Source organism: Podarcis filfolensis (genome assembly GCF_964270895.1).
Source record: "Podarcis filfolensis genome assembly, chromosome: 1".
Lineage (NCBI taxonomy): Eukaryota > Metazoa > Chordata > Lepidosauria > Squamata > Lacertidae > Podarcis > Podarcis filfolensis.
In genome coordinates this window covers 19928325-19954459 of record NC_139604.1, presented here as the reverse complement: position 1 = coordinate 19954459, position 26135 = coordinate 19928325, and the positions used below count along the sequence as shown (strand labels likewise).

The 26135-nt window shown below is 46.7% G+C and overlaps 1 protein-coding gene across 4 annotated transcripts in view; it reads left to right on the top strand.

Annotated features, from left to right (window-relative positions):
- The window catches only part of SLC25A12 (solute carrier family 25 member 12), a 65067-nt gene extending 39564 nt beyond the window's left edge, over positions 1-25503 (top strand). For all 4 annotated transcript variants that reach the window (XM_083629114.1, XM_083629116.1, XM_083629115.1 and 1 more), the window contains exons 12-18: positions 3188-3240; positions 3864-3944; positions 18188-18328; positions 21352-21490; positions 22768-22926; positions 23039-23129; positions 24921-25503. In XM_083629114.1, the coding sequence (XP_083485240.1) occupies positions 3188-3240; positions 3864-3944; positions 18188-18328; positions 21352-21490; positions 22768-22926; positions 23039-23129; positions 24921-25113 (857 nt within the window). In that variant the 3' untranslated portion in view covers positions 25114-25503. The remainder of the gene's footprint in view (positions 1-3187; positions 3241-3863; positions 3945-18187; positions 18329-21351; positions 21491-22767; positions 22927-23038; positions 23130-24920) is intronic.
- Positions 25504-26135: the final 632 nt, after the last annotated feature.

Sequence of the window (26135 nt, the reverse complement as noted above, 5' to 3'; positions counted from 1 at the left end):
TTGCACCAACCAATTGCTGATGGGAAGTCCACCAGCAAGACATGAGAGGGTTCTCTCTCTCTCGCTGATCTTCCCCAGCAACTGGTATTCCGAGGCATGCTGCTGCCTCTGATCCTGAAGATTGTATGTAGGCATCATGACTCGTAGCCGTTGATCCTGTATATGTGTGTTTGTGCGCGCACACATGCGCTGTATTTAGCTGTGTATTAATGGCGGTGGGAGGAGTGCCTCCAGGTGTTACTGTCTATTAGTTCCTTTAGCGGTAGGCACTACTGTGCTAAATATCCTTTTAATAGGGGATCAGAGACTCAGGCTGGGAGATCGGCATTTTTTTTTCTTGTTGTCAACCGCCCTTTGTGTGTTTAATAACTACCTTTCCCCCAGCATAATAAGTCTGTTAAGCCTCAGACAAAAAGGACTGCGTTGAAAGAAACTAAGCCACGGCATACATTAGCTGCTGATCTGCGTCCGTGCGTGTGTAGGTACCACACGCACATTTGATTTGGGCTTCTTAGGAGAAGGGAGTTGCATGTGGAAGGTAAACCCCACATGGCTTTTAAGCAGCGAGAGCTACTGCAGAGAATGGCATTCTGTTGCCACTGCTGACGCAAGGGTGTGAACAACCCGCAGTTCTTCCTGCTAGCGGGGAAACGGCCTCATTGCACAGAATCGGCCTGCTCTTCCGGCTGTCGGCTCGCAGACCGCTCGGCCGATTAACTTCATTTCCCTTGAAACGGCAGTGGGGTGAATCAGCACTTTATTACAGTTCTGTCAGCTTTTGCGAAAGTTGGGCCAGGGCAACGGTAGGGAGACAGGTAACACATGCGCCTGCTGTCTAGGTTGGAAAGGGACTGGATTAAAAGTGGCAAGATGCTTCGTCTAAAGCCAAGCGAGCGAAGGCTGCCCTCTGCTGATCTGTTTTCTTAAACAGGTCTGCTGCTGGAAAAGTACCCGCCAGTTATTGCAGGGCAGGAAAGGAGCTCATAGGTCGTCAAACCTGTTCCCATCACTCACCTTTTCTGGGCAGAGAGTCCGGTGTCACAGGAACGGAAAAAAAATAAACATTCAAGCACATGACACTTAAAATGTCCCATCCCCATTTCATTTTATTAAAACAAATCCATTAAATAAAATACACTAGGCGGCACTTAATTCATGTTTTTGCTGTTTCACATTGACTTCCAGTGTACCCTATGGCCTGGCCACCCCAAAATTCCTGGTTCTCAACCTGCGACTATGTTATACCCAAAGAAACTTCGCTTGACAAACAATCTATCTTTAAACAGGTGCAAGTATGTATGTGTTTTGGTGCTGATAGCCTCACATTGCACTTAACTGGGGGGGGGGGGAATCCAGCGACTTCATCTTCTTTTGTAACTTAACACTAACTTTTCCTCCTAGTGCTTAAAACCTCTGTCTCTCCATTTTAACGATGTAAGTAACAAAGTAGACAGTTGCATTGGTCTTAGAAGTTATTTTCTTTTAGGTAGTGAAAAGAGAGCGTTGTGTGTAGATGTAGATAGTGTCGGCCTGGATATTGAGAACTGCACATAGGAGGAAACTCATGGGAGGGGATTTTTTCTGCTTTCTCCTAGCCCCTTCACATCCCATAAACATTCCCCAGAGCGCCAGAATGGTATGGGACTGGAGGAAAGTGTGTTGCATTAGAAAAGAGGAAGTTACTGAAAATGAAGTGGAAGCGTCTTACATGCCTGGAGCTCAGTCCAACTTTGGGTGATTTCTAATAATAATAATAATAATAATAATAATAATAATAATAATAATAATAATATTTTTTATTTATACCCCACCCTCCCCAGCCAAGGCAGGGCTCAGGGCGGCTAACAAGCAATAATAAAAACAAGTTGAATGAATACAACTTAAAAACAAGATTAGAATACAACATTAAAATATTGAAACAGCAAAACATTAAAATGTTAAAATGCAGCCTCATCACAGGAGGAGAAAGAAAAGGAAAGAGGGGGAGGGGATCAGGCTGATTCCAAGCCAAAGGCCAGGCGGAACAACTCTGTCTTACAAGCCCTGCGGAAAGAAATCAGATCCTGCAGGGCCCTGGTCTCATGAGACAGAGCATTCCACCAGGCCGGAGCCAGTGTTGAAAAGGCCCTGGCTCTGGTTGAAGCCAATCTAACTTCCTTAGGTTCCGGGACCACTAGGGTGTTGCTATTTATGGACCTTGAGGCTCTCTGTGGGGCATACCGGGAGAGGCGGCCCCATAGGTACGAGGGTCCTAGGCCGTGAAGGGCTTTAAAGGTCAAAACCAGCACCTTAAATCTGACCCTGTGCTCCACCGGGAGCCAGTGCAGCTGGAAAAGCACTGTTTGAATATGCTCCCATGGCAGAGACCCTGTTAGGAGCCTCACTGCAGCATTCTGCACCCACTGGAGTTTCTGGGACAGCTTCAAGGGCAGCCCCGCGTAGAGCGAATTACAGTAGTCAAGCCTGGAGGTGACCGTCGCATGGATCTCCAACCCATGCCATTCAGGGACTTCAGAGTGAAGAATGGGGAAAGGGGTGGGTGGGAATAGAACTTTCTTCAAGTTCCCTTTCACTTGCACTTCTCTGGATCCAAGCCACTGTCTTTCTCTTATGAATTAGGTTAACTATAGGAAATGGTATTGCCTGACTGTGTATATAATGACGCTTGACTGGAGTGTCTACGGAGCTCGCTAGACGTCCTGGCATTTCAATTTTGTTTCCAAGCAGCAGTTTAAATAAGAAGTAAAAAGCGGCAGGACTTGATTGGGAATGAATGAAACCACCTAGTGACTGATTGCCGATTGATCAAATCGACAAGGAGCAGCATCTTGCGGTTAAAAGAAAGGCACACTGCGTGCTCTGAGCATCCCGCAAGAGGCGTTTGGGAATAACTCAGCAGCAATAAAGCTGATTTCAGTTCATAGCAGGCAGCTGATATCGGGCAATAGACTTAGGAAAATGCAGCGCCAGCAAGCCCTGAAAGAAGTCTTGAAATGCTCAGTTGCAAAACGGCGCAATGGGCACATAGCGGAACAGCCAGCTCCATATGTAGAAACATCATTGATGTCAAAGGAAAACCTCTATGGGGAAATGGACGTGTTAGGCTATTTAAGGGCAAAGCACCCTAGACGTCGTGCCAGCAAACTTGAGCATGTCTAATTGTGATACATTTGCTCCATTTGTCTAGGGTTGCTTCCGCAGCTCATTGGTGTCGCTCCAGAAAAAGCCATTAAGCTTACAGTGAGTATATTTATTTTAAAATAATTTTCTTTAGAGGGTTTTCGATCCAGTTTTTGGAGGAGACGCTCCTCAAAAGCAGCTCCCAACATACATACAAATCCAAATCCAAATGCAGTATTAAAAACGTGAACATAAAGATATTTTAAAGTGAGGATAACTCGACACTTTTGCACTGCTTTCTTCTTTTTGGGGGGAGAAGTATTTATTTTTGTAGAACACTCAAAACGTTTCTCACGTGATATCTCTGCTCCGGGAACTGCCACACTCTGGCCTCTTGTTTTTAGATCTCCTTTTTTTAAAAAAATCTTTATTGAAAGTTCAAAAAGTGCATAATTATATGTGCACTAAACATGGTGAGACGTAAATAAAAGAGAGAAAAAGAGAAACAGAACCTGTGTAGAAGAGAAAATAAAGGGAGGAGGTGAGGAGAACCCAAAACCCATTTACTTTACAAGGTTGTTACTGTACTTCACCAGATCTTAACCTATTACAGAATTTGTCAGAATGGATTCCAGATATCAAATCCAAATATCCAAATATTGTTTTTTAGATCTCCTGAATAAAACTGTAGACGAGGAAGGTGGAATTGGGGCCTGCTGGTATTAATTATGTCTTTCTGTTAGGTCAATGACTTCGTCAGAGACAAATTCACGCAGAGAGACGGTTCCATTCCACTGTATGCAGAGATCCTTGCGGGAGGCTGCGTAAGTATCCCTACCATGGGAAGGAGACACCTTTCCCACTTTGTGCCCATATTAAAATGACTGCCGACACATAACAATTTTATCGCTGTGTCATGGGAAGAGCTGCCGCAATTTTGGTGCTGTTTGTCCCTTTCTGTTGACACCTTTTCCACTGCTGGCTGCTACGTGGAGCAGGTTACAGCAAAGCAGGGCATCTCTTTACATTACTACCATCAGCACAGACCTGTTGTTAGAAATGTCAGGTTGTTTTCACCCACAGAACAGCTCTGATTGTCAACACTGGCTGGAGAAAATGACCGTGAGAAAGCCACGGCTGTATATATATATAGAGAGAGAGAGAGAGAGAGATGTAGAGCTCTCTCGTTTTTTTGGCAGAAGAGTTCCTTTTGTCTGAAAGGTGGAGAGGAGCTGGATTTATCTCCTGCAGAGCAAATCCGTTGTCTGCTTGCAACAGGGTTTATCTGGCTCCAGTTGTTGTTGTTGTTTTTAATCAAGAGGACATTTATGTAAGTAACAATGTACCGTATTTTTTGCTCTATAAGACGCACTTCCCCCTCCTAAAAAGTAAGGGGAAATGTGTGTGTGTCTTATGGAGCGAATGCAGGCGGGAGGCTCTGCTCAGCGCTCCCTTTAAAGAGCCGCGTGGAGCGTGTGTGCGGCTGCCCTTCTCCCTCCTTGGGGAAAAGCCCCCAAGAGCTGCACACACACTCCACGTGCTCTTTAAAGGGAGTGCGGCTCTTGGGGGAGCCTTCATCCCACTGCCCAGGAGAGGCTGTGCGCGGTTATCCCATAAGCCAGGACAGCAAGAGGGATCGCTGCGCAGCGATCCCGCTTGCTGTCCTGGCTTCTGGCTTAGCGCGTGGCTATTGCGGGAGGTGGGGGAAGAGACAGAGCACGCGGCTCTGTCCCTTCCTCCACTTCCCGCAAAAGCCCCCAAGAGCCGTGCTCTCTTTAAAGAGCCGCGTGGAGCGTGTGTGTGGTGCTTGGGGGCTTTTCCCCGAGGAAAAGTCAGTGATGGGCTGCCCCTCTCCCTCCTCAGGGAAAAGCCCGCAAGCACCACACACATGCTCCACGCGGCTCGTGAAAGGGACTGCTGAGCAGAGCCTGGGATGCATACAGGCTCTGCTCAGCGCTCCCTTTAAAGAATATTTTTTTCCTTGCATTCCACCTCTAAAAACTAGGTGTGTCTTATGGTCAGGTGCGTCTTATGGAGCGAAAAATACGGTGAATGCAGGGCCAAAAGTGAAACACTTCTGAGCTCCATCGATTTCCATGGGGGAGAGTTAAGCAGGTGCCTAATTCTGTCCCAGTGAAATCAGTGGGAGTTCTAAGTGTTGTACATTGTATATAGGAAGCTGCCTTGTGCCGAGTCAGTCCATCAAGTCCATTGTCGTCTACACTGACTGGCAGCAGCTGTCCAAGGCTTCAGACACGGGTCTCTCGCAGCCCTACCTGCAGAAGCAAGGGATTGAGCCTGAGACCTTTTGGGTGCAAAGCGAATGCTCCACCACTGACTGAGCTGCTGTCCTTCTCAGAACAATATATCACTGACATTTTCCAGGACGCATTGATTCCATTGCAGCTTGATTCTTATTGAAATGCAAGGAGTTTCACTCTAACACATTCCTTACTGAAGGGCAGCTGCTCTTTCTGCTCACCTCAGTTCTACTGTACCCTTTAGGAACCAGAAATGTACCCTTCCCCCAAGAGTGTGGAGAGTAACTGATGCAAAGGCTGGAGGCAGGTACCGTATTTTTCGCTCCATTGGACGCATCGGACCATAGGACGCACCGGACCATAGGAGGGGGAGAACAGGGGGAAAATTTTTTTCTTGTTCTCCCCCTCTAAAACAAGGTGCGTTCAAGGTACATTCACCAGAGCTTGTGGGGCTGGCGGTGGGGGGAAGCGCTGCTTTCCCCCACCGCCAGCCTCAAAGATCCCTGAAGCCTTTGGAGCGCAGCGCCCCGCTGCCCTGCAGAGGCTTTGCGCGCAGCCGTCCCCAAGCTAGAGCAGCGAGACGGAGCCCTCCATCTCGCTGTTCTGGCTTGGGAACAGCCTTGCTAGCTTCTGCAGGACAGCGGTGAAGACACCCCGCTGCCCTGGGGAGGCTGTGCGCGCAGCCATCCCCAAGCTAGAACAGCGAGACGGAGCACTCCGCAGTGCTCCGTCTTCCTGTTCTGGCTTTGGGCTTAGCGGCGCAGCCTGCATTCGCTCTATAGGACGCACACACATTTCCCCTTAATTTTTGGAGGGGAAAATGTGCGTCCTATAGAACGAAAAATACGGTAATCTGTTTCTCAGAAAACCGACAGCCGTTTGAATGAATGTTGGCTGCTTTTGGTGAGCACACGTAGCCCAATTTCACCATGGGTTAATTGTTCAAATACACGCTCAGCCTTGGCTTGCTGTTCTTAAAGCGTTTGGGGAAGGTCCCTGTTGAATTCTCAAACCCGGACCCTGCAAAGGTATTGCATTTTTATTGTTTACTATTTATTTGTATATCGCCCTTCGTACGTAAAAGTCAGGATGGTTCGCCATATCATAGTGCTTTCAGTACCTTTTTAAAGAGTTGAGTCGAAAAGCATCTGTCTTCCTATGTAGCTTCTGTCCTCATTTTGGTGAAGCAGTAGACGCGGTTGTGCTTAATGTTATTATCCATTCTAAGCCGACAAAGGTCCGTATAGTTAAAGCTATGGTTTTCCCAGTAGTGATGTATGGAAGTGAGAGCTGGACCATAAAGAAGGCTGATCGCCGAAGAATTGATGCTTTTGAATTATGGTGCTGGAGGAGACTCTTGAGAGTCCCATGGACTGCAAGAAGATCAAACCTCTCAATTCTTAAGGAAATCAGCCCTGAGTGCTCACTGGAAGGACAGCTCGTGAAGCTGAGGTTCTAATACTTTGGCCACCTCATGAGAAGAGAAGACTCCCTGGAAAAGACCCTGATGTTGGGAAAGATGGAGGGCACAAGGAGAAGGGGACGACAGAGGACGAGATGGTTGGACAGTGTTCTCGAAGCTACCAGCATGAGTTTGACCAAACTGTGGGAGGCAGTGGAAGACAGGAGTGCCTGGCGTGCTCTGGTCCATGGGGTCACGAAGAGTCGGACATGACTAAACAACAACAGCAACAACATCTAAAAGGCCACACCTGAACCATATATGTAGAGCACTATTACGTCACTTTAAGCAACCCTGCTTCTCCCCAATGAATCCTGGGCACCATGGTTTGAGAAGGGTGCTGAGAGTTACAGGCGTACCTTGGTTTTCGAACAGCTTAGTTTTGGCTCCCGAATGCCACAAACCCAGAAGTGACTGTTCCAGTTTGCGAACTATTTTTGGAAGCCGAACGTCCGACGGGGCTTCTGATTGGCTGCAGGAGCTTCCTGCAGCCAATCAGAAGCCGCTCTTTGGTTTCCAAACGTTTTGGAAGTTGAACAGACTTCTGGAACGGATCCAAGGTATGACCGTATTCCCATCACAGAGCTGAGTGGTTTGAACACCAGTCCCTCTTCCCAGGGAACTCTGGGAACTGTACCTCTGTGAGAGGAATAGGGCTCTCCTAACAACTACGCGGTGGCGTAGCGGGTGGCGCTGTGGGTTAAACCACAGAGCGTAGGACTTGCTGATCAGAAGGTCGGCAGTTCAAATCCCCGCAACGGGGTGAGCTCCCATTGCTTGGTCCCTGCTCCTGCCAACCTAGCAGTTCAAAAGCATGTCAAAGTGCAAGTAGATAAATAGGTACCACTCCGGCGGGAAGGTAAACGGCGTTTCCGTGTGCTGCTCTGGTTTGCCAGAAGCGGCTTAGTCATGCTGGCCACATGACCTGGAAGCTGTACGCCGGCTCCCTCGGCCAATAAAGTGAGATGAGCGCCCCAACCCCAGAGTCAGCCACGACTGGACCTAATGGTCAGGGGTCCCTTTACCTTTACCTTTAACAACTTTCAACACCCTTAACAAACTGCAGCGCCCAGGATTCTTCCAAAGTGCTGTAATAATGCTTTAGATGTATGGTGCAGCTGTGGTCAAAGAGGCCGGAGCCCTCCCCGGGTTTGGATCTGGGAACTCTTAATACCTTCCAGTTGAACAAGCTGGATGGAAATCTCTTCAGCTTGTCACCAAAACCATGGGCAATGAGGCTGTTGACCTCTGCAAACTCTGAATTCAAAGAGGCAGCCCTGGAGTGATGCTGTTCTTACTTCTCCTTGATTAGAAATGGCAGCCCTGTAGATACCCCAGCCTTCGCTTGTCAGCGTACAAACCCACGTTTGGGAAAGGCAACAACTGAGCGAGTTATAGCTGTACCCCAGAGAGAACCTAATCTCGCTTTTGAAGGTCCATTAGAAGCAGCTACAGTTATATAGAAGAGACCCCTCAACCCCGCAAATAAATGTAATTCAAAGGCCTGACACATCTGCTGACTTCTCTCCCCCCCCCTTCCCGCCGTCAGCCCCCCACATCAGCTATAAACTGCTGGGGGCTGCTGTGGTTTCATAAGGAAGCCCACACAGCCTAACGGCAGCATAATTTTTATGAAAATGTATGCACATTTTAAATTAGACTTGAGTTCCTTTAAAAAAAAATTGCTTGAGGATGTTTTCAGGTATGCATTCATTAGGCTATTTCCCCCCCTGCTGAGACATGTGTTCAGTAAGGAATCTTAGCGATTTCTGTTTCGGTAATGAACTTTGATTATTAGGGTTACTAACTTAATATCGTTTTGTACCAAAACATGTTTCTAGCATGGGCAAGTCTTCATTAAGCGCTACCTCTGTCCCTTTTTGCTCAAGGCATTTTAAACAGAAGTGTAGTCCGTCGTTCACACCGAGAACATTGGAACATCAAAAGCTGAGCTCATCATTGCCTACTCCGGCTGGCAGATCATCTCAGAAAGATGTATTTCCCAGCCGTATGTGGAGATGTTGGGGTTTGAACCCAGGAACTTTGCTTTCCCACTAAGCTCCCCTTGGGTAGCAGACAAGGAATCCTAAGGGTTTTCTGGCTATGAATGGCACATCCTCTGCCCCAAATACTAAAAGAACAGCGCTACTTGCACAAATGTCTCTGAACAGAAGACATTTGCAGAAGACCGATGCAGAAAGGCAAATGTTTGAGCGCTTCCCCAGTAAAGCTGTTTTTTTAAAAAAATAAAATATATATTTAAAAGAAAGTCTTCTCTTCTTGGTCCTAGGGCATATTAGGGCTTCTTATAGGTAATAACTAGCACCCTAAATAACTAGCACCCTAAAGCAGAGACATCACCTTGCCAACAAAGGTCCGTATAGTTAAAGCTATGGTTTTCCCAGTAGTGATGTATGGAAGTGAGAGCTGGATCATCAAGAAGGCTGATCGCCAAAGAATTGATGCTTTTGAATTATGGTGCTGGAGGAGACTCTTGAGAGTCCCATGGACTGCAAGAAGATCAAACCTATCCGTTCTGAAGGAAATCAACCCTGAGTGCTCACTGGAAGGACAGATCCTGAAGCAGAGGCTCCAATACTTTGGCCACCTCATGAGAAGAGAAGACTCCCTGGAGAAGACCCTGATGTTGGGAAAGATGGAGGGCACAAGGAGAAGGGGACGACAGAGGACGAGATGGTTGGATAGTGTTTTCAAAGCTACCAGCATGAGTTTGACCAAACTGTGGGAGGCAGTGGAAGACAGGAGTGCCTGGCGTGCTCTGGTCCATGGGGTCATGAAGAGTTGGACACGACTAAACAACAACAAAGCACCCTAAATTGCACTCTGAAACAGCTGGCACAATAAAAGGGGCCACATGATCCCAGCACCTTGCCCCAGTCGAGATTTTAGCGCCTGCATTCCTCATGTATCGAAGCTCCTAAATGCTTTTCAAAGGCAGCCTCACGTTGTGTGTGATTCTAGTGCAGCTGAACGGTAAGTGATGCATGTAGGACCGTGGCCAGGTTTGACCCCACCAGGAGTGGGCAGCCCCATCGGAACTGGGGGGGAATCGCAATAGAGGTGCTGTAGGGATAGAAAGGGAGGGATTCCTTTTATTGGAGCAGGGCTGTTGGTTTCTGTAGACGGTGTCTTCGAAGTGGCCATATTTCCAGAAGGGGCAGGATGATGTAGCTGACCGACGTCGGCTGTACAGAAGTGGAATCACCTAGCTATCTCCCCTGTGTGCTTCTGTTTTTAAGAAACAGGAAGAAAGGGAGGCAGGGACTTTATTACTTTTACAGCATCATTCCATATACAGTGGTACCTCGGGTTTAGTACTTAATTTGTTCCCGAGGTCCGTTCTTAACCTGAAACTGTTCTTAACCTGAGATATCACTTAAGCTAATGGGGCCTCCTGCTGCCGCTGCATGATTTCTGTTCTCATCCTGAAGCAAAGTTCTTAACCCAAGGTACTATTTCTGGGTTAGTGGAGTCTGTAACCTGAAGCGTCTGTAACCTGAAGCATCTGTAACCTGAAGCGTCTGTAACCCGAGGTACCATTGTACTTGTCAGGCTGCAAGGACAAGGCTGCAGGGCACACAGTTGACCGTGCATCCTTTTTTGAAAGAAGCCCCATTGAGAGGATGGAGTGATGTGCGGGGGGGGGGGGAATTCCCCAAGATCCCTAAAAGCAGAGGGCGCTTAATGCGCACTTGCCTGAGAGTTAGCACAAATTTCTGGAGCTTAGCTGGGAGAAGGGAGTGTGAGCACCTAGAAGTCGTCTCCTAAGAGCAATCTACGTCAAAGGACAATGTTTTCGGTGTGGGGAAAAGTTTTGGTCTGGGACGCTGTCTGTTTCCAGCAAGAGGAAGCGGGTGTTGGGGGCAGGGCTGAGGCGCCTCCCCCCCCCTCCCCCTTTGTGTCTTGTGCCTCACGGGTGGAATTGGAAAGGGCAAGAGGTCTCCTCTTCCAGGGTCACTTGTGCATTTCCTTCCGCCTCTGGCATGTCAAAAGGTGTTTGCTGTGGGATCTCAGACTGCATCTCTTCTCTCATAACCTTTGCTGTCAGCTTGAGTTTTTTTGTATTTGTTCCTCATGGAGACTTTATTTTACATGACGTTAAGGTTAAGCAAGGGAGCTTGAATTGTTCCTACTCCTGATCTGTATGAATAACCTCCATTCAGGATTGAATTTGTCATGTTGCTGCACCAAAAGGTGTCTGTCATAATTTAGGAACCGTTTTCTGCGTGTGCGAATAGCTGGGCTTGTATTGGGCTTATTATTTGGACACTGTATTTGAATGGGGCCGTTGTTTATAGCACAGCCATGCCAATGCGCTCTCAGAATGTCTGCATAGATTCTTTTTTCCAGGGTGTTCCGCCCCCTCCCTGCTGAGGGTTTGGAACCAAGTTTCCTTGGTCTCCCCTCCTTAATAAATTTCAGTTTCTAAAGCAGTGATAACACCCATGCTTCTACCATAGCCATTACTACAGTGGGGCATCTGTTGGGTGCCATTATTATGCTACATGCTGCACAGAGCCTGAGTCAAGTCATGTTTGTCCACAGGGACAGGGATGCGGGTGGCGCTGTGGTCTAAACCACTGAACCTCTTGGGCTCGCCGGTCGGCGGTTCGAATCCCCGCAACGGGGTGAGCGCCTGTTGCTCTGTCCCTGCTCCTGCCCACCTAGCAGTTCGAAAGCACACCAGTGCAAGTAGATAAATAGGTACCACTGCAGCGGGAAGGTAAACGGCATTTCCATTCGCTCTGGCTTCCGTCACAGTGTCCCGTTGCACCAGAAGCGGTTTAGTCATGCTGGCCACATGACCTGGAAAGCTTTCTCTGGACAAACTCCAGCTCCCTTGGCCTGAAAGCGAGATGAGTGCCGCAACCCCATAGTTGCCTTTGACTGGACTTAACCGTCCAGGGGTCCTTTACCTTTACCTTGTCCAGAGGGGTTCCAGTTCCACCTTAACAAAATACCTTCACTGATCATCACTTAATATAAGGAATGGAACTCTGGAACAAATTATTCCACAGTTCAGCCACTGATCCAGGATGGAAAGTTTTGGGCTTCCAGGTTAATCCAGTCAAGTCATTGCACAATGAGAATGGCTTACTCTCATGCAATGGAACTTCCCCTCCCTCTCCGCCCCCCCCCCGCACTTACCTAAATCTGCTCCTGAGTGTAGGGAGACACCCCCCCAGCAGATTAAGGGGCAGTGCAGGGGGGGGGCAGAACGAAAAAATCCATTTACACAGGAAGAAGTGTTTCTGCTAATGCAAGGGCTTTATTTGTTTCTTTAGAAAATCCATAAACATTTCGCTGAAAAATAAATTCCCCCAAGCTTCCATATGCAACATGACAAAAACATGCAAGCCAGTTAAAAACAAGTATGCATAAAGCCATCTTTTTTTTAAAAAAAAGATATTAAACATCTTTTTTAAAGTTCAAAAATTACATAATTAAATGTGCACTAAACATAGTGAGACGTAAATAAAAGAGATAAAAGGAGAAACAGAACCTGTGTTTAACCTATTATAGTATTTGTAAGAATGGATTCCAAGTATCGTTGAATTTGTCCATGGCACGTCTTTGTTTATATGCAAGATGTTCATATGTTGCGAGTTTGTATAAATCTTCAATCATAGAAGGGAGCCGCATTTTTATTTTTCCAATTCACCAGTATCAAAGGTGCGTGAAACCATCTTTAAAAACCAAGGTAAAATCAGTGAAGCTTTTAAAATAAGTGTAACTAACTTCTGTGTCTGGATAAGCTTGCTGAAATTAAAACCTTTTCATCCAGCATGTAAAAATAAATAAATAAATAGAGACGCCACACCTGCCTACCGTCAAGTGGCAGGGAGTTCCAGAGCACAGATGCTGCCACACTGAAGGAATGACTCGTCGCAGATGCGGAACGGGCATTGTGTAGCACTTGTAAAAGTGTGAGTTCCACAGACCAAAGTGAACAAGGGGACACATCTAAGGCAATCCTTGAAGTAAATTGGTCTATAGCAGCAAAGCAGATAAGCCTATGCCAACTTTGAACTTGGCCTGGTAACATGACATTGGTCAGTGCAGCCCTCTGTGTGCTGCAGTTCTTGCGGCCGGATCCTTGCACTCAAGTACTTGGAGATGTGTGCATCTTCAGTCCACGGGACTTAAGTGTTATCACCTCTTGGAATAGGTAGGAGAATGAGCCCAAGTCCTTGTAGTCCCTCAAGCAGCTGACGGTTGCTGTCAGAGAGGGCAGTCTTGCCAACTTTTGGGGTATGTATTTTGGGACACACAGAATAGTTTTGTGTGCAGGACTCGTGGCCGCATACTTAGTCATGTGCACAGGCAGGAAAGACGTGCACACATTTTCGGAGGTGCTTTGAAAGTTCACTGTGAGGGACTCGGCGGTGGGGCAATTGGCTGAAGTCGGAATTTGCAATATTTTCTGTGCGTTTCCCCTCTGACCTCACACATGACAGCCTAGGACTGCGGCCTCATCACAGAGCCTTAGACAAGATTGTGCATTTTAATTAAAAGAAATAAGCTACATTGTGCTTCTCAGGCCATCAACACGGTTCTGAAGCCCAAAAAAACTGAAGCTACTGATACAGGTTCCATCAGTCAAAGCTGCATTTTCTGAAATCCTGTCCCTTTAAAGAGCTTGCTGCTGTTTGTGTACATGCAAAACACCATTTCAACCGCTTTCCACGAAAGGAACTGGGGAAGTTAATTGGGCCGTGATTGGCTTCTCCCTCCCTCTCCTTCGAAAATAAAAATGTTTATGAATTGATCTATTTGACTTTTTTTACAGGGTTATTTTGCCAGCCCTGCAGGAACTCTAATTTCTAAAAGACTAAAAATAAAAACAAAACAACGCCTTGCAAAACAGAATTTCCTGTATATACAGGCACCACAGTAAACTCCGGTGAACCAATCTCAAATGACTAGTCTGGCCAAATTCAATTTCTATTCCTTTTTTAAAGTGTGTGTGTGTGATTTCTACAAGAAATATCTTTAATGACTCAATGAACAAATCTACACCTTTCAAGTCAGTTTTGCCTTGTTTTTTCTAATGGGAGGGGAAGAGAAAATATTTTGCAAAATGCTTATGCTATCAGTGTGTGTCATCAGTTACACAGCTCAAACAAACTGCTGGCTACAATGCCCACAACTAGGGCTGGGCGAGATATTGTCCAAAACCAAAGTTATGATATTGGTTTCGAAATTTTTGACCTAGCGATATATTGCAAATCGTGATGGGTGGGTGGGTGCTTGGCCTGAAAGCGAGATGAGCGCCACACCCCATAGTCACCTTTGGCTGGACTTAACCATCCAGGGGTCCTTTAGCTTTTACCTTTTTAGGCACTGAAACTACCTTGGTTGCCCTTAGGATGACCTATGCCAAGGGAGAGATAGCAGGGGTATATGACACTGCCGATAGCCACACGGGGCCATTTTGTGGAGAGATCATGGTTGTGGAGGAAAGGGCTTTAAATTTCTTTTGTGGTGCTGTGCTGGTGAAAATCTCTCCCCCCCCCCAATTTCCCAGAGCCTATTATTATAATTTTAAAACAAAGTGTCGCAGCCAGCATCACATCCAGGTTTAATTTTGGTAGAGGCAGACAAGCCCTTCCGAGTAGGCGGATCGGTCCAGCCGTCTGTCCCACGATGACCCCTGCACTTTTTCCAGAAGTGAAGGGTGGTTAGACCTATAGCGGGCCGAGGGAAAGTCTAAACATGTCACTTCCCAGTACGTTTACATGCTTCTGGAGCGAAACTGTCACGTTGAATCGCCCTGTGAAATTTTGAAATGCCGCTTGGTGAATGTCTGAGGTTAAAACGCACAACTTGGGAGAGAGCAGTTCATGCAGCAAACCTCCTGTGAGGGACGGGGCTTACGCTCTTGCTAATGAAATATAAAACAACTTGACAGCTGTTAAATTTGTGTCACACCCAGGCTGGGGAAACTGGTAATATCAATCTGTTTCTGTCTGTATCTTCCCCCGCACCTTTTTTTTTTTCAATATATAATTTTTACTGTAACAGATGTGGTAATGGAGGTGTGCCCATTATTCACTCTGAAACAATGAATTTCCAGTTTAAATGGTAAAAAGCTCTCCTAGTCAAGCCTAAGAGCTCTGGCAATTATTTACAGTAGCAAAAGCCAATTTTCATTCAGCTCACCTTTTGCCATCACTCAAAATCATTAAACACTGACAAGCACAACAGCAATTAATGCTCCCTTCCAACAGTGATGGTGCCTATTTTTATTTCTTAGTCACTTTGCTCGCAGAAATGACCCAAAGCGACTTACAATGCAGTAGAAACGCTGAAACAGCCAACTCTCCCATTAAAAACCTAAAGCGCACATTTATACGAATCAAAGCCTGCTGTTCTGTTGCCACCCTGCAGACCTCTTGCGGAGCACAGAAGGGCCTCAGGTGATGATTGCAGAGTTTGGACGGTTGGTTCTTGTTGGGAGAGGCTGGCGGCGAAGTATCGGGGGCAAAACCTGCCCTTTGAACGGAGCCTGGAAACTATTCAGTAGCCAGTGCGATCGTGCCAGAATTGGAGCTATACATTTGGGCTGCCCTGCATGGTTGACAGTCCAACTGCTGGACTCTGCAGCAGCTGCACTTTCCGAACTCGCTTCAAGGCCAGCCCCACATATTGCAGTGATCCAGCCTAGAGGTTGCCAGAACATAGGCAAGAGAAGTTAGGCTTTCCCTGTCCAGAGAAGGTCCCAGTGGGGCCACCGGTCAACGCTGACGGAAGGCGCAGTGATAGCCGGGCCTTTTCACTCTTGTCTTTTATTCCGCCGTAGTCTTTTGTTCCACGTTAGTGGAGGAAGTCCATCAATGAGCAAGAGTCCAGGGGCTGAGTGGAGGGTCGCCCTTGATGTCATTGATAGTCTGCCCCTCCTTCCTGAAGAGTGGAATAAATTTAATGATTATTTAGTTAAATTTGTTAAGTTAAACTAACTGGAAATAGCTTGCAGATACTTAATAGGCTTAGGATTTTATTTATGTTAAGTGATGAATTAATATGTTTAATTCTATAAGGTGAAGATTTAAGGATGTTAATGTTTAAGTTAAATTTCATAAAAATTGGGATTTGGAAAACTGTTAAAAGGACATGCAATGAAATTCAACCAAGGCGAAGCGAGGAAGTCACTTAACAAAGTTAATAATTGTAATTTTTAATAAGGTTATGATTTATGTTTGTTTTGTTTGTTTGTCTTGTGTGTTTGTTTGTTTGTTTGTTTATAATATTGTGAAAACCAATAATTTTTTTGGCAATGATAATCTGCCCCTCCATTCAGCAGCCGTGTACTTGCACAGTGCTGGTTGCCATAGCCTCACCACCTCCTGGTGAAATGCTCTTCTTTCCTTTATCTGTCATTTTGCCATGGCTGTTGGTGGTTTTGGCTAGTGAACTAGACTTCTGCTGCTGCCGTGACATCAGCAGCAGCTAGCCAGTCACGTGCCTCTGGTTGTCTGCGCTTTCAGAATGCGCTTTCCTGTGTTAGGCTGCGTGCAAAATTGCAAACCCCACTAAAACTGGGTGAGCTGCTCTCCGGCTTTCCACCTACTGACTGAAAAACCTGCTTATTTGTTCCATACCAAGAAGAAGGAAAGCACGGCATAATAGACATTTGTTTATTATTGCAATTTCAACTAAAGCATGGTGGGCTGCCCTAAAACATTGGCTCAGGATTTCAGCGTTTCATCTAGGGAAGGGTTTGTACCAACACCTGACCAATGAGGAGTTTGTCAGCAAATGGCAGAAAACCATGGCTTGAAAAGCCACCTCTATTGGTCTGTCACCCCCCCCAACTGTATTACCTGGCTTATGAAGGCGCCCAAAAGGTTTTAAAGCAAAGATTATGGGACAATGCACACAGTGACTTGCGATCTCGATCACACACAGTCTGTAGTCCGCTGGCAGTAGGAGTACAATATGGGCATGTCTCTAAGTTAACATCTTACATTAAAAACCTGACAGTACCAAATTATAGAAGGCTTTTCACCAAAGCCAGAGTAAATGTCTTTCCTTCTGCAGTGTTGGATGGCAGGTTGAGAGGAGGTCCCTACCAGGACAGACTTTGCTCGTGTGCTCAAGACGCCGATTCCATAAAACATATTTTGCTGCGCTGTGCAAAATATGAGCAAGCCAGGGCTGAACTGATATTACCCTTGCTGGTACCTTTCCCGGGAAAATCAGAGGCTTACTATGTCAGGTTCCTATTGGAAGACCGGACAAATGCTAGAACATTAGCAGAGGCAAAGTTTTTATCGGTGGTTGCAAGAACCAATGATCCCAATCTTTTGAACAAAATGCTTGTTTAACCTGGAGGTAGGCTATATGAATTGTGCATTGCTTTGTAACGATTTGTTGAGTGTCTGGACTGTAATAAAGATTGATTTGATTTGATATTATTGTTGTTGTCACTGTTAATTTTTACTCGTTGCTTCCCTTGCACGCAGGGGCGGAGGAAGGGTGTGTGTGGTGGGGGCAGGCCGCCCTGGGTATCACCACTGAGGGGGGGTGACAAAATGCTGGGCGGCACTCACCGTGGGGCCTGCAGCGCGCCCGAGCCACATGTCTCTCCTGGTGGTGACGCGGTGGTTTGGGTCCCCACAGGCTCCACACAGCCCCAAATGGTCCGCCCACTGCCTCCCCCTCAGTTGTAGGGCGGCTGAGCGGGAGGAGACAGGCAGACTCCTCTGAGGCCCCACGGAGCGTCCTGTCCCGGCTCGCCCCGCCCCACAGGTGGCTGGCCCCGCCCCCCGGTCGCAGGGCATGTGCGCCACCCAAGGCGCCCGATCAGCTTGCTCCGCCGCTGCTTGCATGTGACACAATGTACAAACACCATAGAAACGCATTTATACAAATTAAAAAGGCAGGTCAGTGTATTCAACTGTCTGTACATTCTGTGATGGTTGACAAAGATTTTATACTGCTTTTCAGCTTATTCAAGTTACAGGATTGGCTTAGGGGCTGGGGAATATTTGTCTTCTGAACTAAAACACACCATACAGAACCCGCTAGGCAGAGGACCATCGGAAGAAAAGCAGGCGGCTGAGAGTGGATGTCAGTGGTCCCCCCCCCGGCTTGTGATGCCCCCCTTTTGAATGCCTTCTCAATATTCATCAACTGCAAAAACTGTAGCAGCTCTGATCCCTAGAATATCAGCTAGCGAAGCGAACCTTAAGTTGCCTAAAGCCGTTGCCCGATACTCAATGTGGATGCGAGTTCTTAAGTGTTGGAAAGATCACGTGTGGATTTTGGGGTTCTTTGGGGGGGAAATCTCTTAACATTGTGTTGTGTTCTGCTTTCGCAGGCAGGAGGGTCTCAGGTCATCTTCACGAATCCCCTGGAGATTGTCAAGATTCGGCTGCAGGTGGCAGGAGAAATCACCACAGGGCCGAAAGTTAGAGCCCTCACCGTTCTAAAGGACTTGGGGCTTTTCGGTCTTTACAAGGTGTATATTTTCTCTCTTTCTACATTCCACTCGATCAGATTTGTGTGTGTGTGTGTGTGTGTAAATCTTTTCAAATTTGAAAACAATCTCTGCCTGCAGGGTAGCCCCATGGTTGAAAATAGAGAGAAACCCACATTTATATTAGTGGCAGTGGGATGTACAAAAACACTCCCTCGCTTTCTTCCACGGGCTTTTATCCCGAGCCGTAGGGAGTCATGGCTCTGGGGACCCGCTGGCTTCTGGCACAGATCGTTTCAGTGGGAAGAGGTGGTGGGGTGTGTTGTAGAGGGAGAAAAAGTTTCCTCGCCTTTCCCTTTTGTGTTTATTATGGCAGCCCACATAGCCTTAGCATTTATTTCGTGTCTCCGCTATCTCTATTGTTACATTCACAGCGGGCTGCTCTCTTTGTCTTAATCACACGGCGGCGGCGAAACAGTAGTGTAGTTTAGCAGAATTCAGATCTTTAAGAAGTTAAGTGATGGGATTTGTCAATAATGAATTCGTTTTGTGAAAGGAGGGGGGAGGAATAAAACCCACAACCAACCCAGCGAGGCCCATACCGTTCAGTACTTTTAGCAGAATGCCAGTAAACAGATCCTTTCCCTGCAGGTCTACTTACTTCCATCATTACAGATCAGAGGTAATGGAGCGGAAGCTATTAGTTTTCTTAAACTCGGAAGACTATTTCTTCCGACACCCTTCATGACGGCAAGAGACTAATACGTAAATTCGGCAGATGCAGGCAGCTGGGCTCCCGAGAAACAGTGTTAACGCGTTTCTTTGTGCACAGAATTTGGGTCTGGAGTGGCAGCTTCCGTCCAGAAGTTAGGACTTCAGGAACTGCATAGCTATAGCATTTTCCTAAAGGTGTTTAGGAGCAAGATTTCACTGCAGTTGGGTGGCTGGTATTGTTCCTTGTCACCCTTTCCTTGTAAACAACACATGAGTCTTAAAAGAGGGTGTGAGTGGGTTGCTAAAAATGAATCCCAGATTAATTTGAATTGAGCGAATGGATTTAGGAGGCAGATTATAAATCATTTGGGGATTTAAAGGAGGTGGGGGGCACAAAGACAATGTGCATGGCTTTGATTCCACTGCTACAAGCTGTGCTAATGGACTTGACCATTAGAATCATAGAATTGTACTGTTGGAAGGGACCACGAGGGTCATCTAGTCCAACCCCCCTGCACTGCAGGAATCTTTTGCCCCATGTGAGACTCGAACCCATGACCCTGAAATTAAGAGTCTCGTGATCTACCGATTTTGCTGTTGGCGCTGAGCCTGTTCCAGGGGTGGCAGTAGAGAAGTTGCTACATACTGATGATAGGAGGTATCAATTGGATCATCACAAGTAGACTCTCCTGCCCATAGAATTCAGAAGGACAGTGGCCATAAACGAATCCCAGAGATGCCTTCTTCCACTTCACACACTGCCACACAACAAAGCATTCTGGCTTTCGACCAAAGTGGTGGTTCTCCTTTTTCATTCTGACGGCTGTGGGTGATTGGTACTTAAAAGTCTTTGAGCATCTCCAATAGATCTTGCAGCCAAGGACTCATACGGTCTGAGCGTTGGGTCTTTTCTTGCTGTTGACCCTGAAGGTTCTCATCCACGTTCAGCTTTCTCCGCTTGCCCCCATTGTAAAGAGCCCGGCACCCTCAGTTGTAATATTTGTTCACGGAGCCACAACAGCATTTTCTCAGCCAGGACGTTCCTTTTCAGACATGGCAGGTGGAGTGGGAGGGAACGCAAGAATGTCTTTCATTCATTGCATTTCCCCTGCCCTCACTTTCACGAACCCAGGTTGGGTCACCCAAGAAAATAAATATATTGAGATATACAAAAATGCAGCCAGTACTTAAAATGTTGTAAACTTTTGGTTTAATAATAATGATAATGATGATGATAATAATAATAATAATAATTTATTTATATTTATTATTTATTATTTATACTCCGCCCACCTGGCTGGGTTTCCCCAGCCACTCTAGGTGGCTTCCAACCAAATATTAAAAACAATACAGCATCAGACATTAAAAACTTCCCTAAACAGGACCACCTTCAGTTGTCGTTTAGAGAGAGAGAGAGTTTTGGATTTGATATCCCGCCTTTCACTCCCCTACAGGAGTCTCAAAGCGGCTAACATTCTCCTTTCCCTTCCTCCCCCACAACAAACACTCTGTGAGGTGAGAGGGGCTGAGAGACTTCAGAGAAGTGTGACTGGCCCAAGGTCACCCAGCAGCTGCATGTGGAGGAGCAGAGACTCGAACCCGGTTCCCCAGATTACAAGACTACTGTTCTTAACCACTACACCACACTGGCTCTCTTAAAAGTAAAATAGTTGTTTATTGCCTTGACATCTGCTGGGAGGGCATTCCACAAGGCAGGCGCCACTACCAAGAAGGCCCTTTGCCTGGTTCCCTGTTAACCACACTTCTCACAGTGAGGGAACCACCAGAAGGCCCTCGGCGCTGGACCTCAGTGTCCGGGCTGGACGATGGGGGTGGAGACGCTCCTTCAGCTATACAGGACCGAGGCCGTTTAGGGCTTTAAAGGTCAGCACTGACACTCTGAATTGTGCTCAGAAACGTACTGGGACATCCTTGGCGAAGCGCCCGTGATTTGGCATCAAATACACCCCCAGCAATACTGCAGCGAAAGCACTCGACTCAGGAGCAATCGCCAGTAAAAGCCTAGCAAAAGAAGCACATTTTAAAATTGGCATTGGAACATAGGCAATTGAGCGCCAATTGAATCTCAGGAGGGAAGGAATTCCCCAGCCAGGGTGCCACCACCAAAAAGGCCGGATCCCAGGGCATAGCATAATGTACCTATACTATAGACAGAATCACAAGGCGGCTTCAAACTGGTGTTGCCCACATCTCAGGGCTGAGGCTGGGAAGTCGTTCAGATCCCCTCTTTGCGCCTGGATAGTCCCCGAGCCTTGTGTGTAGAGGCAGTTTGAATTTATCCTGTGTGTCTATAACTTGTTTGCACTTTCCCCCCCTTATTCACGTGACAGGGTGCCAAAGCATGTTTCCTCCGAGATATTCCCTTTTCTGCAATCTATTTTCCTGTGTACGCTCATTGTAAACTGATGCTTGCAGATGAAAATGGCCACGTGGGAGGATTTAATCTGCTTGCAGCTGGTGCTATCGCAGGTAACATTTTACGGCGTGATTTGCAGGCAGCTCTCCTTCTCTTACATACCTCCCCCCCCCCCCCCACTTGCCAAACCTGTCCCCTTTCCTAGCAATCGTTAATATTCATCGGAGCCAAGGATAGGAAGCTAATACACTATTGTATCTAGCTTAATCTAAATTTGATCACTTTTATCCTTGGTGGGAGGTAGTGTAATTTTGACGAGAGCTAATTACATTTGCATAATGTGGATAAACAGCTTAATGCAGCTCAGCAACTTGTAGTCAAATTTGTACTGTTGGCCTCGATAGGGGAGTTGCGATTGTTTCAAAGCTCTCAATGTGGGAGGCTTGGCGTTTAAAACCTCAAGGAAACATAGAGAGGCGAGTTTTTAAAAATTATCTTGTCTGGTTTTCCTTCATTTGGGAAGGAGCTGACATCATATCTAGAACAAGAGTGTGTTTTAGGAGGTTGAAATTCAAAATTATTCTTTTGGAAGAGCCAAAATTCACTTCATCTGCAACTTGTTTGAAGGAGAAGCCATTAAAATAGTTCACATAAGCATTTATTTGAAGCAGAAAGCAATTTTATGGCGCAGTCCTTCTTTCCTGGATCCTGGATCCTTTCTTTGCTGGATCTGTCAGGCCTGTTGCCATTCAGACAGGCATAATACATGGTGTCCGATCATTGCCGATTATGTGACTTTGTGTATGGGTTATTTACCAGCTTCACACTTTATGCCAGAGTACATTTCGCCACATGGGTATTTGAAGCCCTAAACAGTTCCACCCCCATCGTTGAGCCTGGACACTGAGGTCCAGCTCCAAGGGCCTTTTGGCGGTTCCCTCCCTGCGAGAAGTGAGGTTACAGGGAACCAGGCAGAGGGCCTTCTCGGTAGTGGCGCCCACCCTGTGGAACACCCTCCCATCAGATGCCAAGGAAATAAACAACTATCTGACTTTGAGAAGATCTGAAGGCAACCATGTATCGGGAAGTTTTTTATGTTTGATGTTTTACTGCGTTTCATTTTTTTTACTTGTTGAAAGACGCCCAGAGCGGCTGGGGCAACCCAGTCAGATGGGCGGCATGTAAATAATAAACTATTATTATAATTATATTGAATGTACTCTGGCATAAAGCGTTAAGCTGCACACGAGGAAAGGAGAAGCTGCTGTTGGCTTTTGGTTTTTTTACAAATGTGACTTCAACTGTTATTGGTATTCATATTCTTTGGTGTTAGAAATGTTTCTGCCCGTCTCTGTTTGCGTTAAACTAAACACTCATTTCTCCTGAAAAGGTGTGCCTGCTGCTTCCTTGGTGACCCCTGCTGATGTCATCAAGACGAGACTGCAAGTGGCGGCTCGCGCTGGTCAAACGACGTACAATGGAGTTGTTGACTGCTTTGGAAAGATACTTCGAGAAGAAGGCCCCGCAGCTTTCTGGAAAGGAGCCGCAGGTAAGGAAAAGAGGCGGGGTGTGTGGGTACGTTTAAGAAGACTAGAGAGTCCCAAGGCTCGCAACCATTTAAATACCTGCTCAATAAAGATTGTGCTTATTCTGTTCAACAGCACGAGTGTTCAGATCTTCACCCCAGTTTGGCGTCACTCTAGTGACCTATGAACTTTTGCAGCGCTGGCTCTATGTTGATTTTGGAGGCATGTAAGTACAGTTTACCATCCTCTAAACCAGGCTTCCTCAACCTCGGCCCTCCAGATGTTTTTGGCCAACAACTCCCATGATCCCTAGCTAGCAGGACCAGTGGTCAGGGATGATGGGAATTGTAGTCTCAAAACATCTGGAGGGCCGAAGTTGAGGAAGCCTGCTCTAAACCAAGCGCAGGGAACCTGTGGCCCTTGATACAATGTTCAACTTGCAACTTTCATCAGCCTCAGCCAGCATGGGCAAGGATGATGGAAGATGGGGTCCAACAACATCTGGAGAACCACATCCCTTCTTGGTTGGTGAAAAATGGACTGGTACATTTAGATTAAATTGTGTTTTCTAATTATAAACAGGAGAGTACAGCAACCTAGAATATACTCCGGTTTTCATTACTGGTCTTAGTGTAAGGTTGAGGCACTAACAGGCAGGTGATGCGCTACAAGAAATACAGGGAATCTGTGGCCATCCATATGTTGTTATTGTTGGACTCCAACTCAGCCCCAGGCAGCATAGTCAATGATCAGGGTTGGTGGAGAAGTGTCTGCACCATCCAGCAGTTCCTCAGCTTTTCTCCCTTCAAGCTTAGAATTTCTGCATTTTTAAACTAAGAGTCCACTGGGACACGGGTGGCGCTGTGGGTTAAGCCACAGAGCCTAGGACTTGCCGATCAGAAGGTCGGCGGTTCGAATCCCCATGACGGGGTGAGCTCCTGTTGCTCAGTCCCTGCTCCTGCCAACCTAGCAGTTCAAAAGCACGTCAGAGTGCAAGTAGATAAATAGGTACCGCTCCGGCGGGAAGGTAAATGGCGTTTCCGTGCGCTGCTCTGGTTCACCAGAAGCGGCTTAGTCATGCTGGCCACATGACCTGGAAGCTGTATGCCGGCTCCCTCGGCCAGTAAAGCGAGATGAGCGCCGCAACCCCAGAGTCGGCCACGACTGGACCTAATGGTCAGGGGTCCCTTTACCTTTAAACTAAGAGTCAGAATCCAAGTCAAAGCTTATGGCCAATTTACTGCCCTTGGCTGGTGGCATTCAAGGTATATACGATGAATCCTAGAAGAACCCTGTGGTGTCGGCTGTTAAAAAGATTCAGGCCTTGGTTGATGTAAGCCACCATGCAAAAAGGTGTTTCACAGAGAGAGCAAAAGCCCAGTGAACAACACCTGATCCAGTCCTAGCTATTTCAGATCTGCATATGCATTCCCTAATTGAGTGATCTGTTAGATCAGCTCTGAGTACCTGGTCTAGATTCATGCCCAGCCATACTCAACACTGTTAAAAACTGACAAAAAGATGCGTGGATGGGCCGAGATCTTGAGTGTAACGCTTCAGGTATGGGCAGGGAACCTGTATGGGCTGGTGGTCCAAATCTTTATTCGCCTGTGGGCTAACTTTGACAGGTGGATGGAGTCATCTGTCATGGATTCTTTGGCTGAGATTCCTGCATTGCAGGGGGTTGGACTAGATAACCCTTGGTGCCCCTTTCCAGCTCTACGATTCTGTGTCAGGTGACTGGTGTGCGGGTGGTTTCACCTGTCGAATTTGATTTGCAATAGTGTGGTTGCTTCAGCAGCACGTTCCCCACAGGGAACATGTTAGCAAAGCAGTACCCAGAGCAGAACTGAAACACCCCCTCCACAGTGGTTATGGGGAAATTGCCTTACAGGCCATATTGGACTCCCAGGTAGGTCAGGATTTGCCCCGCAGGTTTCCCACCCCTGCCTTAAAGAAATAGCGTTATGATGATGAAACCTGAACTCTGCTAATTTTCTCTTTGCCTCCTTACCAGCAAACCCTCCGGCTCAGAACCTACACCCAAGTCTCGAATCTCCGGCCTTCCTCCTGCCAATCCCGACCACATAGGTGGATATCGACTTGCAACAGCTACCTTTGCTGGGATAGAGAACAAATTTGGCCTCTCTCTTCCAAAGTTTAAATCAGGTGCCGTTTCAGCACAGCCCAAAGCAGCCGCTCCCTCCTGAGCCAGATTAAAAAGTAGTGCCATGGACAGAGAGCTACATCCGTGGCTCTGCTCCTCCAGTCAGCTGCATGATGCTCTAGCTGAATGGAGCACTGACATCGAATCACTCCTTTCTATCCAAAACACAGCTAATCATTTGCACACGGGAGACCGATTCAAGCTTTAAGTTCTATGCATAGAATAAGTAACTAGGGCTTGGCTTAGCACAGCTTGCACTCCATGTTACTGTACATATTGTACAACTTTGTACAGAGACATTATCATGGCATTGAAATGCAACTGCATTTGTAGAAACAGGTGTTGCGGTTCTAAATAGTTTGAAATGTACAGAATGTTTTGGAAAGTGTTTTATTAAAAATCATGTGACAATAAAATTTATTAAAACCAAGAATGACAGAGTTCTTTTTGTGTTCTAAGCTAAATTACTTCGTAGGAAGCAAACGGATTAACCTTGCTATAGCCTGCAAGGCAGCAAGAGGTGAAGAAATGCAAAAAGATGAAAATGTTTGCTGGTAAGAAATGGTGCAAACTCCCTCATCCAGCAACTGGTATTCAGCACACAGGCAGAGCATAGCCATCATGGCTAGGAGCTAGGATAGTCCTCTCCTCCATGAATTTGCCTAATCCTCTTTTAAAACCATTTAATTTGGTGGCCATCACTGCCTCGTGGGAGTAAGTTCCACAGTTTTAACTACTGTCATGGCCACCTTTTCTCCAAGAAGTCCCAACTGCTACACCCTTTCTGCATAGGGGAATCATTCCATCCCCTCAAACATGTCGCTTGCCCTTTTCTGAACCTTTTCCTAACTGTACCAGAGCCGTACACATTACTCTAATGCATTTGCACCAGAATGCCTTATAACAACGTTATGATATGAGCAGTTTTTCTCCCCAGTCTCTTTCCTAGCATGGGATTTGCCTTTCACAGCCGCTGCACACTGAGTCGATGGCTTCATCCAGCTATCGGCTATAACCCCCAAGGTCTCTTTCTGGCCCAACCCCACCAGTTCAGACTCCATGTGA